The 18833-nt window shown below is 37.8% G+C and overlaps 1 protein-coding gene across 2 annotated transcripts in view; it reads left to right on the top strand.

Moving 5' to 3' along the window:
* Window positions 1-18833, top strand: part of KIAA1958 (KIAA1958 ortholog) — a 161694-nt gene that overhangs the window by 127593 nt on the left and 15268 nt on the right. For both annotated transcript variants that reach the window (XM_043565535.1, XM_043565534.1), the window contains one exon: window positions 12448-12620. In XM_043565535.1, coding sequence (XP_043421470.1) covers window positions 12448-12620 — 173 coding nt within the window. The remainder of the gene's footprint in view (window positions 1-12447; window positions 12621-18833) is intronic.

The raw sequence follows: 18833 nt of genomic DNA on the forward strand, positions 1-18833 counted from the left end.
AGTGTCCAGCATAAATTTCTACAAGAGGAATTCCTGGGTCAAATAAAAAACATTTATTTTTCCTGCATGTACATTTCCAAAATCCTAGTCATTTTTATGACTGGCAAAAATAATTATTCATATTATAAAGCTTAAAAGTCGCACAGAGCTAAATACTTACAGGGTGATATGTATCCTTACCCTTCCAATTTTTTTTTCTAAACTCTAGTGCAATTTCCCCCTATCCGAGCCAATACTTAGATATAGACCTTTTTATATTTTTGCCAGTCTGATAAATGAAATACATCCTCTTTTGATTATAAGGTCTTATTATTATTAATGCTTTTGTTGTTTGTATTTCTTCTATGAATAATTACCTGTCACATCCTGGGCCCATTTTCTAGTGAGTTATCTTTTTCCAATTGATTTAAGGAAGATTTTCATATGTACTTTGTCACTTTATGTGTTATAAGTATTTCTCCAGGTCTGTTTATTGTCTTTTAAAATTTATTCAATGCAGAACTTTTGAATTTTTATGTCATCTGATTTGTTAATCTATTTTTTATAGCTCTGGGCTGTATCATGCTGAGAAAGGCTTTTCTTACTCCCAAAATCATGGAAATTGTCTTCTTTATGGAAAGAGCCTTTTGAAAAAAGATCCATTTGGAAATGCGTTGTGTGTGGTATGAAATAGGAATCTAAATTTGCTTTTGTTTTTGTTTTTCCAACTCAATAGCTTATTATCTCAATGCATTTATTGAAGAGTCCATCCTTTCCCCAGCAATTCGTATTGGAGCCTTTTTTATCGACTCAATTTGCATATTTACACAGACGTCTTTTGGACTTTCTTCTATAGCACTGATCTATTTGTCTTTTTCTTTACCAGAACTTAAACTATAAATTATTGCAGTGTTATAGTACATGTTTATTTCTTTCAGGGCAAAGCCTCCCAGTTATTTTCAAAATTGCCTTCCTTTTCTTATGCATTTACTCTCCTAGAGAAACTTTAGAATCAACCTGACCAGTAATAACAAAAGGGAGGGATTTTAATTGGAATTACACCACATCAAAGATTACTTGAAGAAATTAAACATCTTTATAATGTTGAACCTTCCCATCCAGGTACATGTTATGACTCTTCATTTATTAGGTTTATATATTTTTAATTTTAAGGATTTTTGAAAGTTTTCTTACTGAATTTTATAAACATAAAAGTACACAAATAGTTAATGTACAGTTTGATTAATTTTTTATGAAGCAAGCTTATTGCTGTAACATAGAACATTACTGAACCCCATAAAATTCCCTCACGTGCCCTGCCTTAGTTACCTCCCTAAGATAACCGCTATGTTAAGAGTCACTTTATCTGTTTTCAGATTATATAAGGGAACGATTTCAATATACTGTGTTGTGTCTGGACTCTTTTGTTTAACCTCGTGTTTGTTGGCTTCATCCATATTTTTCATGTTAGTTGATTCCAGTACTCATTCCTTGTCATTATTATAAATAATGACATTATTATACAATAAATTATTGTATAAATATTTTATAATTTAAAATGCATTCTATTATGGACTTAGGGATATTTCCTGTTCAGGGCTTTCTCTTATTGTGCTTTTATGAACACTCATATGCCTTTCAGTAAACATGTACCTATTTCTGTTGGGTGTATACTCAGGTGTAGGATTGCTGGATCATAGAATATTTGTGTGTTCTGGGGCACCTGAGTGCTTAATCGGTTAAGCATCTGACTCTTGCTTTCAGCTCAAGTCATGATCTAATGGTTTATGAGATTGAGCCCTGTGACAGGCTCTGTGCTGACAGCATGGAGCCTGCTTGGATTCTCTCTCCCTCTCTCTCTGCTCCTCACCCGCTCACACATGCATGCTTTCTCAAAATTAAACATTAAAAAAAAAAAGAATATTGTGTGTTCAACTTTAGTAGATACTACCAATTAGTTTCCAAAGTGCTTGTGCAAGTGCCACTCCTACCAGCTGAGTGGGAGTATTCTTGTCACTCCACCTCCTCACCAATGCTTGATATTTGCAGATTTTGTTTTTCATTTTAGACATTTTGGTGAATACATTTTAACTTACATTTCCTGAAATATTAATGGTATTTCTTATTTTATGCAGTGTCCATTCAATTTGTCCATTTTTAATGGGACTAGCTGCCTTCTAATTGGTTTGTTATAGATACACCCTTCAGATATATCTTCTCCCACCATGTGGCTTCCCTTTGCACCCTCCAAATGGTGCATTTTCATAAATGTCTTTTTAATTTTAATGATTCAATTTGTCAATCATTTAGTTTTGGGGTAATATTACTGATATTCTATTAAAAATATGTCGCGGGGCACCTGGGTGGCTCAGTTGGTTAAGTATCCAACTTCAAGGCTTATGGGTTTTGTCAGGCTCTGTGCTGACAGCTCAGAGCCTGGAGCCTGCTTCAGATTCTGTGTCTCCCTTTCTCTGCCCCTTCCCCACTTGCACTCTGTCTCTTTATCCCTCTCAAAAATAAAAAAAAAAAACATGGGGCACCTGGGTGGCTCAGTCATTTGTGCATCTGACTTCGGCTCAGGTCATGATATCGCTGTTTGTGAGTTTGAGCCCTGCATTGGGCTCTGTGCTGATAGCTGGGAGCCTGGAGCCTGCTTCAGATTCTGTGTCTCCCTCTCTCTCTGCCCCTCCCCTGCTTGTGCTCTGTCTCTCTCTGTCTCTTAAAATGAATAAATGTAAAAAAAAATTTTTTTAATAAATAAAAAAAACATTAAAAACAATTTTTTAAAATATGTAGCTACCCCAAAGTCATAACAATGGTCTCCTATGTTTTTTTTCTAGAAGCTTTATTGTTTAACCATTCATATTTAGGTCATAATCCATTTGGAATTGTTGTTTGTTTGTGGTGTGAAGTAGGCATTCAGTTGGCTCATATTATGTAAGGATTTTTGTGTGTTTATGGGCTGTGTTGGCTTGTAATTTTCTTTTATTGTATTGTTCTTGTTATATTTTTAATAGAAAAGTTATGCTGCCCTATAAAAGAAAATGAGTATTATTCTCTCATTTTCTGTCACTAGCAGAGTTTTTAGGTTTAGCATTATGTATTCCTTAAACGTTAAAAGAATTTGCTAGTGAAATCCATCTGAACCTGAAGGGTTTTTTGTGCTATTTTAATTTTTAAAAATGTTTTATTTATTTTTGAGAGTGAGAGAGACACAGTACTAGCAGGGGAGGGGCAGAGACAGAGGGAGACAGAATCTGAAGCAGGCTCCAGGCTCTGAGCTGTCAGCACAGAGCCCAACACAGGACTTGAACCTGTGAACAGCGACATCATGACCTGAAGTCAGATGCCTAACTGACTGAGCCACCCAGGCACCCCTTTTTTGTGATATTTTAAATTATAGAGTCAATATCTTTAATGGGTGTAGTACTATTTAAATTTTACATTTCTTGTTCAGTTTTAGTAAGTTGTGGCTTTTCTAGATATTTGTGCATTTTGTCCAAATTTTCAAATTTATTGGCATCAAATTGTTCATAATATCTTTTTACTGTCTTTTTAATATCTGTAGGATCTGTAGTGATAACACCTGTTTCATTCTTGCTATAGCAATTTGTGTCTTCTCTCATTTTTTATACCAGTTTATTAATTTTGTTAGTCTTTTCCAATCTTTTTGGCATTACTTTTTTTTAATTGTAAATTTCCTATTTCATTGATTTCTAATATATGTATTATTACCTTCTTTCTACTTCTTTGAGTATATATGTTATTCTTTTTATAATTTCCTAGTACAGTTGATATTCAACCTTTCTTCCTTCCTAATCTCTGCATTCAATGCTATCATTTTCTCTATAGGTACTGCAAAAAGTGCATCTCACAACTTTGACATGTATATTATTGTTATCATTCAGTTTGAAATATTTTCTAATTCCCATTGAGTTTTTTTCCATTCATCAGGGGTTTATTTAAAAGCATAATATTGCTTAATTGTCAAAAGTTATCTTCTTGTAATTGATTTATATTTTAATTTTGCTGATATTCTGCATGATTTAATCCTTTGGAATGTGGAAATTGGCTTTAGGTCCTAGCATTTCTATTTTGGTAAAAGTGCCATGTATCTTTGAAAAGAATGTGTTTTCTGAAGTTGTTAGATATGTGGCTCTTTGTCTATCAATTAAGTACAGTTTGATACTTGCATTGTTTAAGTCTTCTATATCTTTACTGTTTTCTGTGTGTGCTTATTTTGTTGATTATGGAAAAGGATATATTAAAATGTTAGTTGTAGATTTGCCTATATCTTTTTAAAATTCTTACAACTTTAGCTTTTTATATTTTGCAGCTATGTGATTCGATCTATAGAAATTTAGGATTGTTATATCTTTCTGTTGAATTTTATAACATTTCTCTTTAGGGGCGCCTAGGTGGCTCAGTCAGTTAAGTGTCTGATTCTTGATTTAGGCTCAGGTCATGATCTCACAGTTTGTGAGTATGAGTCCTGCATCAGGCTTGCACTGACAGTGTGGAGCTGGCTTGGATTCTCTCTCTCCTTCTCTCTCTGCCTCTCCCCTGCAGGTGTGCATTCTCCCACTCTCAAATAAATAAACCTAAAAAAAGGTCTCTTTATTTTTAGTAATACTTGTTGCCTTAAAGTCTGTTTTGTCTGATAGATAGCTATACCAGCCTTCTTTTCTTTATTGTTTATATGGTATATCTTTTTTTCATCCTTTTGCTTTCAACCTTTCTACCCCGTTTATTCCTATGTGTAAGGGACACGTAGCTGAGTTTTGTTTATCCAGACTGACATCACTTATCTTTTTTTTTCAACGTTTATTTATTTTTGGGACAGAGAGAAACAGAGCATGAACGGGGGAGGGGCAGAGAGAGAGGGAGACACAGAATCGGAAACAGGCTCCAGGCCCCGAGCCATCAGCCCAGAGCCCGACGTGGGGCTGGAACTCCCGGACCGCGAGATCGTGACCTGGCTGAAGTCGGACGCTTAACCGACTGCACCACCCAGGCGCCCCGACATCACTTATCTTTTAATTGAAATATTGATCCTGTAATAATTGATACTTTTAGGTGTAAATATATCCTAGGAGCACCTGGGTCGCTCGGTTGGTTAAGCATCCAACTCTTGATATGAGCTCAAGTCATGATCTCACAGTTTGTGAGTTTGAGCCCTGCATCAGGTTCTGCACTGACAGTGCAGAGCCTGCTTGGGATTCTCTCTCCCCCTCTCTGCCTCTCCTGTGCACACGCTCTCTCAATCTCTCTCTCTGTCTCTCAAAATAAATAAATAGATAGATAAATAGATAAAAATAAAAAATAAATATATCCTACATTTTTTGCTTTGTCTTATCTATTCTTTGTGCCTTGTTTTTGATTAAGCAAGTTTTTTTTTTTTTATTCCCATCTTCCTCCCCTATCAACTTATACATTCTTTCAATATTCTTGTAGTGGTTACCATGGAGATTAAAATATGCATCCTTGTACTGTTAAGGTCTACTTTAAATTAGTGTTTTCATCATTTTCTGGATAATACAAAGACCTTTCAACACTAGCTCCAGTTACTGTCTTCTGTGCTGTTGTAATGAATATTAATTCTACATGCATTTAAAGCCCAAGACACCACTAGTATTGTTTTAAACAGCTGCATTCATTTAGATTCACCTACATATTCAATCTTTCCAGTATTCTTTATTTTTTGCTATATCAATGTGCTTACATCCTGGATCACTTCCTTTGCCTGAAAAACTCCCTTTATTATCACTTAATGCTTGACTGCTGATAACGAAGACATTCATTATTTTGTATGACTTCCTCTGTAGTTCACCTTTATTTTTGAAGGATGCTTTGCTTAGTATGAATTCTACACTTGTAGCAGTTTTCTTTCAGCATGTTAAAGATGATCATCTGTCTGCTGGCTTCCATCATACCAGTTGAAAAACCAATCAATCTGTTGTTGCTCCATTGAAGGTAATTTGTACTTTTCCTCCAGTTTCTTTTAAGATTTTCTCCTTGTCTTTTATCTCCTCAACTTATAACACCCTGCACTGGGCCATCCTCCCAACCACAGATCCCTTTCTCACTGCACTCAAATCCTGACATCCTATGCTGGTAAGCCCTCCTGCATGGAAAGCTCTCATCACACTTCTTGGGCTGTGATAACTGGCACCAGGCCACTCCCATGCAGGGAAGCCCTACTCACTCCAGCAAGACTCTAACTTTTCACATAGGGCTTTTCCCCATATCTCCCGCTGCTGTGTGGGTGTCCTTAGTCTGCTCAGACAGTCACACCACATACCTGGATACCACTGCATGAGATGTTTTTTTTCCTCTGAGTTCAGGATCTATTGTCTCCCCACTGAAACATATTTCTTGCCCCAGCTTCCTACACCCCTCATTGGGCAGTTCTATGCAGGTGTCCTCTTTACCCTTTCAGGCTTCATGCCTCACTGTAAGCCACCACAGTCCCTTCAACATACACATACTCCAGTACAGGTGTCTACTTTGCTCTGCCCCACCAACAGTTTTGAAACTGAGTAGTTCAGGAAGAAAAGGGAAACAGATGAAGGAAAGAGGACGAAGAGAAAGACGGAAGAGGATTTTGTAAGTTCCATTTTGCTAATAGATTTTAATGCTCTAGTAAAATTCTCTACCTTTTTCTTATTTTCTTGAACATATTAAACTTACTTGAAAGTCCGTGTCTGACAATTCCAGTAATCTGGATAATCATGTCTGATTTTTCTCTTGTTTTTCATTCATTTGGCCTTATTTTATACTATGTCTGTTAACTTGTTATGAATGATGGCCATTTTGTATGAAAGCTTGCTGAAGATGTTATCCTTCCTCCAGAGAGGATTTAAATTTCTGCTAGCTAGCAAATAAGGTAGGCAGATCACCTCAACCCAGGTGAGACTGTTCTACAGGTCTTCCTTGACTTACAGTGAGGTTATATCTTGATAAACCCATCATAAGTTAAAAATGTTTTCGGTAGAAAATGCATTTAATACGCCTAACCTAGTGAACATCTCTGCCTAGCCTAACCCTCCATGTGCTCAGAACACTGACATTAGCCTACAGTTGGGCAAAATCATCTAACACAAAGCCTGTTTTATAGTAAAGTGTTGAATATCTCATGTAATTTACTGAATACTGTACTGAAAGTGAAAGACAGAATGGTCGTATGGGTACAGAATGGTTATGAGAGTATCGGTTGTTTACCCTTATCATGTGGCTGACATGTGGAGCTGCAGCTGGCCACCCTTGCCCTGCATTGTGAGAGAGCATCTTACCACATATTGCTTAGCCCAGGAAAAGATCAAAATTCAAATTCTGAAGTACAGTTTCTACTGAATGCCTATTACTTTTGCATCATTATAAAGTCGAACCATAGTAAGTCAGGGACCATCTGTATTTCGTTTCTCTTATTCTTACAGTTAAGCCCTTCCTGGGTCTCAAATGAAAGTCTGTATTGTTACCAAGTTTTTTATGCCTTGGAAGGCCCTGGATTACTATTCTTGACCCTCAGTGCCATGAGGTTTCCTCTTAGTGATTTCTCCTTTCTACTTGGTTTTTTTGCATCTTACCCCTGTGTGTTTAGCTTAGGAATCAGTAATTCCTAGAAGGAAAATTGCATGCAGAATGTTGGCTTACTTTTGCATGGTTCCCTTCCTCCAGGTTCTCCGACTCTCAAGTACTGGCTGCTTGTTAGCCCTGTACTTGAATATTTGTGTACTTGTTTCCCTAGGATTGCTGTAGACTGCAGGCTGCTTGTTTGTTTGGGTTCTATGACCTGCACTGCAACCCTTCAGATGACTGAAGAGGAAAACATGGCAATCAATGCAGGACTCCCCTCTGTGCATTTCCCTTCTCACCAGGATGTTTGCTCCTTGAGTTCCAGTTACTGTGGTTGTTTTCCAGGGCATTGTATCTAGCTTTATTTTCAGCAGGAAAGATAGTGTAATACCAGCTGCTTCATGATAGCCCTAAGCGGAAGTCCTCCTGCCATCATTTTTGAGTTTTCTTTTCTTCTGTTAACTTGTTCTTGATGCTTTGTCTTTCACGATTGAAAATGTCTTTATTTTGCCCTAGCACTTGAATGATACCTTAGGTAGGTAATAGAATTATTCATTTCTTAGCCTTTTCCTCTTACAACTCTGAGAAGACAGAGTCATTATATTGTAGCATGGGGTGTCACAGATGAGAAATCTGATTCATGTTACTGTTAATGGCTCCCCGCTACCCCTCTTACTAGAAGGATCACAGAATTTTCTTTTTTGTTCATAGACCTTGGAAATTTCACTAAGATATGTTTATATATGTGTCTTCTTCAGTATGTCTGTTTGACAGTTCATGAGCTTTAACATCCTAAAGATTAAAATCTCTTTGATTAATGGAACTTTTCATATATTATTTCTTTGACTATTTATTGTATTCTATCTTCTCAATTTTTTCTTTTGAACTCTTATCAGATGGATTTTGAATCTCCTATATCAGTCTCCCACCCCTCTTAACCCACCCTCATAATTTAAAAACTGTTATGATTTTGCTTGCCCTCAGGGGAAATTCCTTCCATATCCCTAATTTGTCTTTTAGCAGTGTTCATTCAAATACACAGTTCTTCTATCAAATATTTTTAAAATATTACTTTGTCAATCATTTTCAATTTCTACGGTCTTTCTTGTTCTCCTATTTTTTCTTTTCCAATGAAAGCTGTCATTGTTTTAAGGATGCATTATGCTCTCAGGTTTATGTAATGATACATTTGTGATCTTTTAAACTTTTTCTTTGGTTTTCTGAATTAACACTGCGGGAGAGTGGGAATGTGGATCCTGTTGATCTGCTTGTGAAACTTGGTAACTTTCATGCTACTGGTTTTCCCCAGTTGCCAAGTAATGCTTGTGTGCTCACATTTTAAAATGAAAGTCTAGATGTATCATTGCTGCCAGCTCACAGGGATTTCCTTAGACATTGTTAAGTGTTCCTGTTTGATATATCTGGATAGAGCTCACTTTTGCGGCTAATAGTTGAACACAGGGTTTTGCAAGTGGACTTCACCCAGCTATAATGAATGGACAAAGAAGTCCCATGAATAGGCATCCCTTCAGGGTGTATAAGCTGAAAGCAAGCTGGGAAGCCAGGAACTTGCAAATGTAGACACAGGGAAGGTGCTACCTAAGACGGGGCATGCATGCATTCAGGGATTTTTTGCTTTTTTGCAATTGCTTTTTGTTTTTCCTTCCCTGTGTCCAGTGGGGCTGCCTCAGGTTTCCCGAGGCAAGGCCCCTTCTGTCTCTGACTCTGAGGATAGTCTTCCACAGTGATTTCCCTCACATTACACACTGTACTTGCCAACACCTATGCTGTACATGATGTATGTGGTAGCCACGCGTAGAGAGCCAGGGCGGTTGTTCAGATCTGGCCGTCCTTAGAGTGAGTACCTGACCCCATGGCCCACTCCCCCTCCAATGGCCAGCTCTTCCTAGCTTTGAGCTCAGAGTTTGCCTATTCTCCAATGGAAGGAGAATTCAAATCCTTCTTTAGTGGTCCCCTCTTTGTTCCATATTCAGTTATAAGTTCTTACTTTTGTTTGTTTCTCCATCATACGGTCTCCTAAAAATGCCCTCGACGCCATAGCTCTGCCACTTCTACTCAGAATTTTCAAAGAGCAGCTTATTATGTAAGTTTAATTTAATCCTTAAATACACTTATGAAAGAAACATATATGTCATTTAATCATTTTCACACAATTTATTTCCCTTTATGTAAGCATACAAGCATTCTTTACTGTTTCTGTATGTACTAGGATTTTGTTTTCCATTTTCAGTATACAGTCTCTATCCTATGATAAAAATGAAATTATTTAAAGCCATGTAATTGTTTCATGTAATAATTAAACCTCCTATCTTGCAGTGTGACTTTTTTCTGCTCCTGTACTGTACTGAAATGATGGGGACTGGGCTGTGTTGCAAATACATCCTGTGTTCTGGTTACTAACAATAAATAAATAAATAGGGGCACCAGGGTGGCTCAGTCAGTTAAGCATCCAACTTTGGCTCAGGTCATGATCTTGCGGTTCATGGGTTCGAGCCTTGCATCAGGCTCTCGGCTGTCAGCTCAGAGTCTGGAGCCTGCTTCTGACTCTGTGTCTTCCTCTCCCTCTCTGCCCCTCCCCTGCTCACGCTCTGTATCTCTCTGTCTCTCAAAAATAAATAAACACTAAAAAAATAATAATAAACATAGTGAAACTGTAGTGGTTGTGCAAATAAATCGGACTTAGTTCTCCTCACTGAAGGCTAATACGAGTATATGTTGGGGGCCAGGATATACTTTTCATAAGTGGCTAATATCTAAATTGTATTCTGTACTGAGAACTTTATCTGTGTAGTACATGCTGCCTTTGCTGTGGCAGCCAGAGCACAGAGTCAGTGGGATCCAGGTCCATACCCTAGCTCTGGCACTTGCTGACTCCATGACTTGGGACAGCCCAGGGTCTGGCACAGAGAGGGCACCTTGGTAAATATTGGATGAGTGATGTATGAAGTTACTAAATGTATGAGGTGACTTAGTTTCCTTATCTGTAAAATAAGTATAACAACACAATAACACAATTGCTTAGTGATTACAGATCATTTATATAACTCTTGGCATATAATAAGCATTCAGTTAATACTAGATGTAATAATAATAAATTTTGTGCTAGAATCCTTTCATTAATACCAAGCAAGGCCCAGAAACAATATGAATGATCTCAGTTTATGAGGGTGGTGAGAAGAATATGCTTACATGATTCAGTCACTTTGGATAACATTTCTAGCACTGTTTCTTCCTCTCTTGCTAAAAGCATCTATTAAAGTAGATTATGTGTTCAGCAGTTCAACAGCAAACTCAAAGTGTGAAGAACACAGTCTTAAGGAGCAATACAAACCAACTGGAGATCTTCTGGACACAATTACATCACAGTTCTAAGGAATAATAAAGCAAATGTGAGACACATACTGGAGAGAATAAGGAGTTGGGTTCATGTGAAGAAGGTTATGTAGAAGTGAGCTTGGAATTAGAAATGGGAGAAAAGACACTATTTGGCACGAAGACCATGGGGAGATTTCTCGGCTTCGGGTAGGGAAGGTTGGTGTGGTGTCCTGGGCCCAAGTGGATGCTGGGGATAGCAGGAGCTGGTGGTTGGGAGTTCCTCAGTGGGAGCAGTGAAAGGTGAGGTGAGTTAGGCAAAATGGAACCAATCTGCAGATCACCTTGGTAATTGCACTAACTTTCCATTTTGCTGTTTCTCAGCCTCTTAGCACCTTGTTTGAACATAGAAACATTCCAAAGAGGATCAGAACCATTAGATAAACTACAGGTTGGCATTGCTTTCATTTTAAGGTGGTCTACCTTGATTTTTTTTCTATTCAAAGACAACAGTTTAAACAATTTAAGCTTGATTTTAGTAGATCACAGAGTATAAAAAAAGGTCTAATGGTTATGGACTTGATTATCTCTTTGGTAGCCAACAATTAAAGTGGACACCTTGAGGAAGACCAGTTTTCATCTGACATAGTTTGACAATTGCAATTTAAAATCTGTTCCTTCTTCTCTGAGATGCTGTGAGGCCCTCTGGCAGTTCTCTCTTCTTTCCCCTAAAGTTATTCTCACTTTACCTTCTTTTCTGATTCTAAGGTAGCTGATGGATTGTGGAGTCAGGATTTAAATATCTCTTTGAGGGGCGCCTGGGTGGCTCAGTCGGTTAAGCGTCCGACTTCACCCGGGTCACGATCTCGCGGTCCGTGAGTTCGAGCCCCGCGTCGGGCTCTGGGCTGATGGCTCAGAGCCTGTAGCCTGCTTCCGATTCTGTGTCTCCCTCTTTCCTTGCCCTTCCACCATTCATGCTCTGTCTCTCTCTGTCTCAAAAATAAATAAAAATAAAACGTTAAAAAAAAATTTTAAATATCTCTTTGTTCATTTGTGAAAAAAATTAAAGAACTATGCCAACACCACTTAATTCAAGGTTGTCCAGGATGGTACATAAGACACTATATTACAGAGAAACACGGCTCTACATGCACTGAGGGTCAAGAGAAAGGATGTGTAACTTGCCTTCCCTTACTTCCTTCTATTTTTTTGTTGTTCATATGAATGCCTTTTTTTCTTTCCAGTGAAAGTTTTAGCTAGAACATTCTTTGTTTTTCTGCATTCATTTTTTTTCTTTCTGTTACTGGAATGCCTGCATTGGTGTATCAGTTGATATATATGGCAAAAATACTAGGGCCAAAGGCAAGTTTACTGCCTTAATTCTATGCTAGAAATATTGTTCCCTACTTTATTTATTCTAATACATGTCTACTTCATAGAAATTTCATTTTTAAAGTGTTACCTCTTAGATTTGTGTTATTGAACGTGATCCCAAGATGTAATTCTCTAAAGAAAGGAATGGCAAATTATTTTAATGCCTTTTGTTGTTTTTGTTTCTAGCCTATTCTACTAAGCTCAACAAATTTCCTGTATTTAATATTAATGATGACTTGAATGATCTGTGTACCAGTGCCGTGAGCCCAAATACTACCAAAGCCACGCGGTATGCCCTGAATGTGTGGCGATATTGGTGCATGACCAACGGGCTCAAAGATCACACAGACATCACCAAGGTAAGAAACTCTTGAGTGTACTTCTTCTTTCAGCCAGCTTCACAGCTTCTGAGTGCCAGGCATTGTGTTAAGCATTGTGGGGAACACCAAACACTTGCTTTTTGCTTAAGGAAACTTGGGAAGGACATGAAATCGAAAGAAAAAAAGGCACAGTACAAAGCAGAATTTAGTAAGTGTTCTGTGAATTTACAGGTCAGAAATGCAAAAAAAAAAAATTCAGGCGGATAAATTAATTTCAGTCTGATGAGACTAGTGAAGGAATTGATAGTTAAAGCTGTGTTTTGAAGGAGAGTTGGAATTTCACTAGAATTAGATGAAGAAGAGTCTTCTAGGCTGAGTGACATGAGAAAGAAAGAAAAAGATTTGGAAGATAGACTTCACGTATGGGGATAGTGGACTCTAAAACAAGATTTTGATAAACCTTTAAATGCCAAACTAAAACCTTATGAATATTGGGATGCCCTTGAAGTTTTGTTTTGTTTTTGTTTGTAAGGAGTGAGTTTATCTGAAGGATTATTGCAGTGGCAACTGGCAAGAGACTGTCACAAGAGGGAAATGCTGTGACTGTAAGATCTAAAGGGTTAGGCTAAAGGGAAATCACTGAAGTTTCCTTAACAGGAAATAACATAATGAAAGAGATATTTGGGAAAAATTAATTGGAAGTGATAAGGAAAAATTTATTTAGTATCCTTGGTCCTCAATTTCCCTAGTTGCAAAATGAGCTCTTAAAATTTACTCTTCCAACTTGAAATGTTTGAGATTTGTGAATGTGAAGGAAACATTTTTGGGCATACAGAGACAGAACAGAAAGGCGTGTTTTGATTTGGATATACTGAGTCTAAATCAGACAGCTATCCAGATGGACATGTCCAATAAACAGTTGGGAATGTGGGAATTAAAACATGGGAGAAAAGGAGGCACCTGGCTGGCTCAGTCAGTAGAGTATATGACTCTTGACCTCAGGGTCATGAGTTCAATCTCCACATTGGGCCTAGAGCTTACTTAAAAAATTAAATTAAAAAAAATACACACACACATACACACACACACACATGCACGCACACAAACAAACATGGGAGAGATGTTAAAGCTGGAAGTACAGATTTAAAGGTCTTGCACACAGAGGTCATAACTGAAGCCCAAGGCCGGTGACATCTCCAAGTTCAGGTATTGTGTTTAGGGCACCAACAATAGATGAAATAAGAAATCCAGGTTTCTACTTCTTTATTTTTTAATGTTTATTTATTTATTTTGAGAGAGAGAAAGAGAGCAAGATTGTGTGTGCACAGGGGAGGGGCAGAGAGAATCCCAAGCGGGCTCTATGCTGTCAGTGCAGAGCCCAGCATGAGGCTCCATCTCACAAACCATGAGATCATGACCTGAGCTGAGATGAATAGTCGGTCGATTAACTGCCTGAGCCACCCAGGCACCCCTCCAGGTTTCTACTCCTGACAGCATGGTGCTATAGATACTGTGAGGGGCCTTTCTTCTCTACTTGCAAAAAGGAGAGGAAACATCCACAGTGTGCATGTGCACGTGCACACACTTGAACACACACACACACACACACACAAGACAGCTGGAACTGGAGCAGTGAGCAGTAGCACATATGAAAGGCAGGGTTCTCCTGAAGGTTTAGATGTATAGCATCATTAAGGAAGGGAAGAGACAGATACATCACTGAAGAATCCTGGATTTAGGAGAGGACACTGAAAGGAGCCTTAAGAGGTTCTAGGCCCTACATTTGTCTCCTCACAGAGTCATATGCTAATAATCTTTGAAGTGAAACACCCAAAAGGTAGGGGTTTAGTTTTTTTGCAGATTAAAGTCAGCTAAATATGTGTTCATTAATAAAGGTTAGGGGGAGGAGGGGTGCCTGGGTGGCTCAGTCAGTTAAGCAACCAACTTCTTCTCAGGGCATGATCTCACGGTTCATGGGTTCGAGCTCCACAGTGGGCTCTGTGCTGACAGCAGAGAGCCTGCTTTAGATTCTCTGTCTCCCTCTCTTTTTGCCACTCCCTGTCTCACACTCCCTCTGTCAAAAATAAGCAGTTAAAAAAAAAAAAAAACATCAGCCACTCAAGGAAATAGATCACTATGAATGAGGTTGCATAGACACAGCAAGCAATAGATTTAGACACCAAGGACTTTAGGCAGTAGATTATAGACTAATATATATGAAATATTTACAGAAATGAATGATAAGAATTATAAAAATGAGCAAGCAACAACATGCTAATCAAAATAATCCAGCAGATTTGAAAATAACGAAAAATTTCCGCTTGTGGCCATAAGAGGAAAAGGGCCCAAAATTACCCTTCTTCTATAACAACCAGAACACTGAGCACAATATGTGCAACAAAGTGTTTTCAACAGAACAGATAGCAACAAATCCTTTAGAGAAAGGTAACAAATGAGAAAGGTCTTGTACCAGATGTAGAGAATAGTTAGCTCTAGACGAAGCTCTGTTCTAATCCCACCCAACAAATCTTAAAAGCTAGACCCAGGTGCATGAAAAGGTGCTAGCATCACTAATCATCAGGGAAATGCAAATCAAAACCACAATGAGATACCACCTCATACCTGTCAGAATGGCTAATATCAAAAAGACAGGAAATAACAGGTGTTAGTGAGAATGTGGAAAGGGAACCCTTGTGCTTTATTGTTGGAATGTAAATTAGTGTAGCCACTATGGGAAACAGAATAGAGGTTCCTCAAAACATTAAAAATGGAATTACTGTATGATCCATCAATTCCACTTCCGGGTATCTGAAGGAAACAAAAACAAAAAGATTTAGGCACCCTCATGTTCATTGCACCATTATTTACAATAGCCGAGACATGGAAGCAACCTAAGTGTCCATCAGTGGATGAATGGATAAAAAAAAAATGTGGTGCATATATACACAATGGGATATTACTCAGCTATAAAAAAGAAGGAAATCCTGTCATTTGCAACAACATGAATGGACCTAGAGGGCATTATGCTAGGTGAAGTAAGTCAGAGAAAGACAAATGCCTTAAGATCTCACTTATATGTGGAATCTAAAAGCAAAACAAAATAACAACAACAACAACAACAAAACACCCAAACTCATAGACAAATAGAAAAGATTGTGTTTGCTGGAGGTGGTGGGGAGGGGCATTGGGAAGGAGAGTAAAATGGGGAAGGTGGTCAAAAGGTTTAAACTTCCAGTTATAAAATAAATAAGTCGTGGGAATATGGTGTACAGTTTGGTGACAATAGTTGACAATACTGTATTGTATATTTGAAAGTTGCTAAGAGAGTAGATCTTAAAAGTTCCCATTAACAATACAAAAAATTTAACTGTATGTGATGATGGATGTTAGCTAGACTATGGTAATCATTTTTCAGTATATACAAATATTGAATCATTGTGTTGTACATCTGAAACTAATATAGTGTTATGTGTCATTTATATCACAATTTTTTAAGTAAAAAAAAAAAAAAAAAAGGCAAGACATAGAAGGATTGAATGATTTTCAAGTAACTTAACTGTGTCCCAGAACAAAGCTTAAGAATATGTATAGGAACATAAATATATACAGAACCAAAGAAATAAAATTCACAATGTCTGTCAAAAATTATTGGAGATGCAAAGAAGCAAGAACATATCCCTTAAAAGAATGAATCAATCAAAACCAACCCAGATCTAACAGATTTTAGAATCAGACAAGACATTAAACAGTTACCATAAAGAGGATAAGCAAAAAAAAAAAAAAAAAAAGAAGATAAACAAATGGCCAATGAGCACATGAAAAAACACTCAACTTCATTAGACATCAAGGAAATGCAAATCAAAACCACATGAGATTCCATTTCACATCCAATAGAAAGACTATAATAATAACATTTTGTAAAAAGATAATAACAAGTGTTGGTGCAGATGTAGAGAAATTGGAAGCCTCTTACACTTCTGGTGGGAATATAAAATGGTATAGCTGCTTTGGAAACAATCTGGCATTTCCCCACAAGTTTTTGAACATAGAGTTACTCTTTCACCCAGCAATTCCACTCCTATGCATATACCCAGAAAATTAAAAACATATATATCTGTGAAAAATCTGAGTTCAAGTGTATTTTTTGTAGCCTTATTCACAATAGCCAAAACGTAGGAGTAACCCAAATGGCATGAGCAGATGAATAGATAAAATGTGGCATATCCATACAATGGAATATTATTTGGCAATAAAGAGAAGTGAAGTACTGACAGATGCTTATAGCGTGAATGAACCTAGAAAATGTTATACTAACTGAAAAAAGTCAGAAACAAAAGGACAAGTGTGTATTATTCCATTTATGTAAGATATCTATAAGAAGCAAGGTCATAAAGATAGAAGGTATGATAGAGGTTACCCGGGGCTGGGGGAGGAGGAAGTGTGGAGTTATTGTCGAATGAGTACAGTTTGGAATGATGAAGAAGTTCTGGAAATGAATAGTGGTAGTGGTTGTGCAATGTTACAAATGTACTAAATGCCACTGCGTTGTATAATTATATATGGTTAAGATGGTAAATGTTGTATGTATTTTACCATAATAAAAAATCAGTAAAATATAACCACTTCACCTTTATTAATAATTTTTAAATTCACTGTTCTCACATACCCCATCACAATTTCTTCATCCCTACTAAACTTTTCTAGGCTCGAGGGTCTTGTCTTCTAAACTTTGTGAAGTCACTATGAGACAGTTGTCTCTTACTGGGAACCTTTACATTCCCATGCAGGAATCCCTGAAAAGAACCCAATTTCTCCACACTCTCTAAGGATTAGATAAGTTTTGCAACCCAGGTGAAGAAAATGTCCCATCTGTCTGATAGAGTGTGCCTTATCACCCCTGCACTGGTATTTCTTAGTTTCCCCTGTGTTAGCTAGAGGAATAATGGGTGAGAAAGAAGATGTATTTCAGTCCTCTGTAATCTATTCACATGGGCCACTCAAAATAAACATTTTTTTTCAACGTTTATTTATTTTTGGGACAGAGAGAGACAGAGCATGAACGGGGGAGGGGCAGAGAGAGAGGGAGACACAGAATCAGAAACAGGCTCCAGGCTCTGAGCCATCAGCCCAGAGCCTGACGCGGGGCTCGAACTCACGGACCGCGAGATTGTGACCTGGCTGAAGTCGGACGCTTAACCGACTGCGCCACCCAGGCGCCCCAAAATAAACATTTTTAATAACTTAAGAAAGAGGCCAATATCTTAAAGGATTAGCCAATATTTAATAAAAAGAAGGAATTGTGGCATCCAAAATCCATATTCTTTAGTCTCACCTTCTTGGTCTCAATGTGTGTGTATATATATATGTATATATATGCTTATTTTAAGCAAATTTGCTTATTTTAAGAGAGGGAGAGTGCACGCACATGCATGGGAGAGGGGGCAGAGAGACAGGCAGAAAGAATCCCAAGCAGCACAGAGCCCGACACGGTGATCAAACCCACAAATCGCAAGATCATGACCTGAGTTGGAATCAAGAGTCAGACACTCAGTCGATTGAGCCACCAAGGTACCCCGAGATATTTTTAATCTAGATGTGTCTTTAAAGATAGTTATAGCTGACAGCAGACAAGGTAGGTAACAGCTCTTGAGCATGATTTGGTAGCTGGTGAGCCTCAAATTTAGTTGTTTGTTCAAGGGAGAAAGCAAGGAGTCAAATCAGACTTCAAAATATCATCTAAATAAGTGGGGTGTACCCTCCAGTCTCACTCTGTTGCCTCCTGTGTGAGTTTCACATAGTATTTTTCATATAAGTTATTTTCACAGGTGTGATCTGATCCTCCCTGACCCATCTCCCTCAAGGTTGCTATTTCAGTGACCTAGACTCACTCATTGGAAAATAGAGCATCTTGAGGTTCCACACTTATCTTTCTGAATAAATTAAAATTTGGTAACTGCAAGAATGAAGTTAATTTTTGTTGTCAGCAATGGTTACTTCAGGATTCATTTTATTTTCCTAGAAGAGTACTTGTAGTTCATAAACATTTCTCCACTTTTTTCATCCTCCTAGGTAAGATTATCCACAGAGGGATTTGAGACATTCCCCAAAAGTAACTCTTCATTGGCTTGTCTTATAACTCTTTCAAGTGTCAAAGATTACTGTGTAGTTTTGGAACTTGCCATGCAAGTCAGCCTTTTCTTACTCTGTTCTTTCTGGAGTCATCGACCCCATGACCATGCTCTTTCTTACTTC

The sequence above is a fragment of the Prionailurus bengalensis genome, chromosome D4, assembly GCF_016509475.1.
Source record: "Prionailurus bengalensis isolate Pbe53 chromosome D4, Fcat_Pben_1.1_paternal_pri, whole genome shotgun sequence".
Lineage (NCBI taxonomy): Eukaryota > Metazoa > Chordata > Mammalia > Carnivora > Felidae > Prionailurus > Prionailurus bengalensis.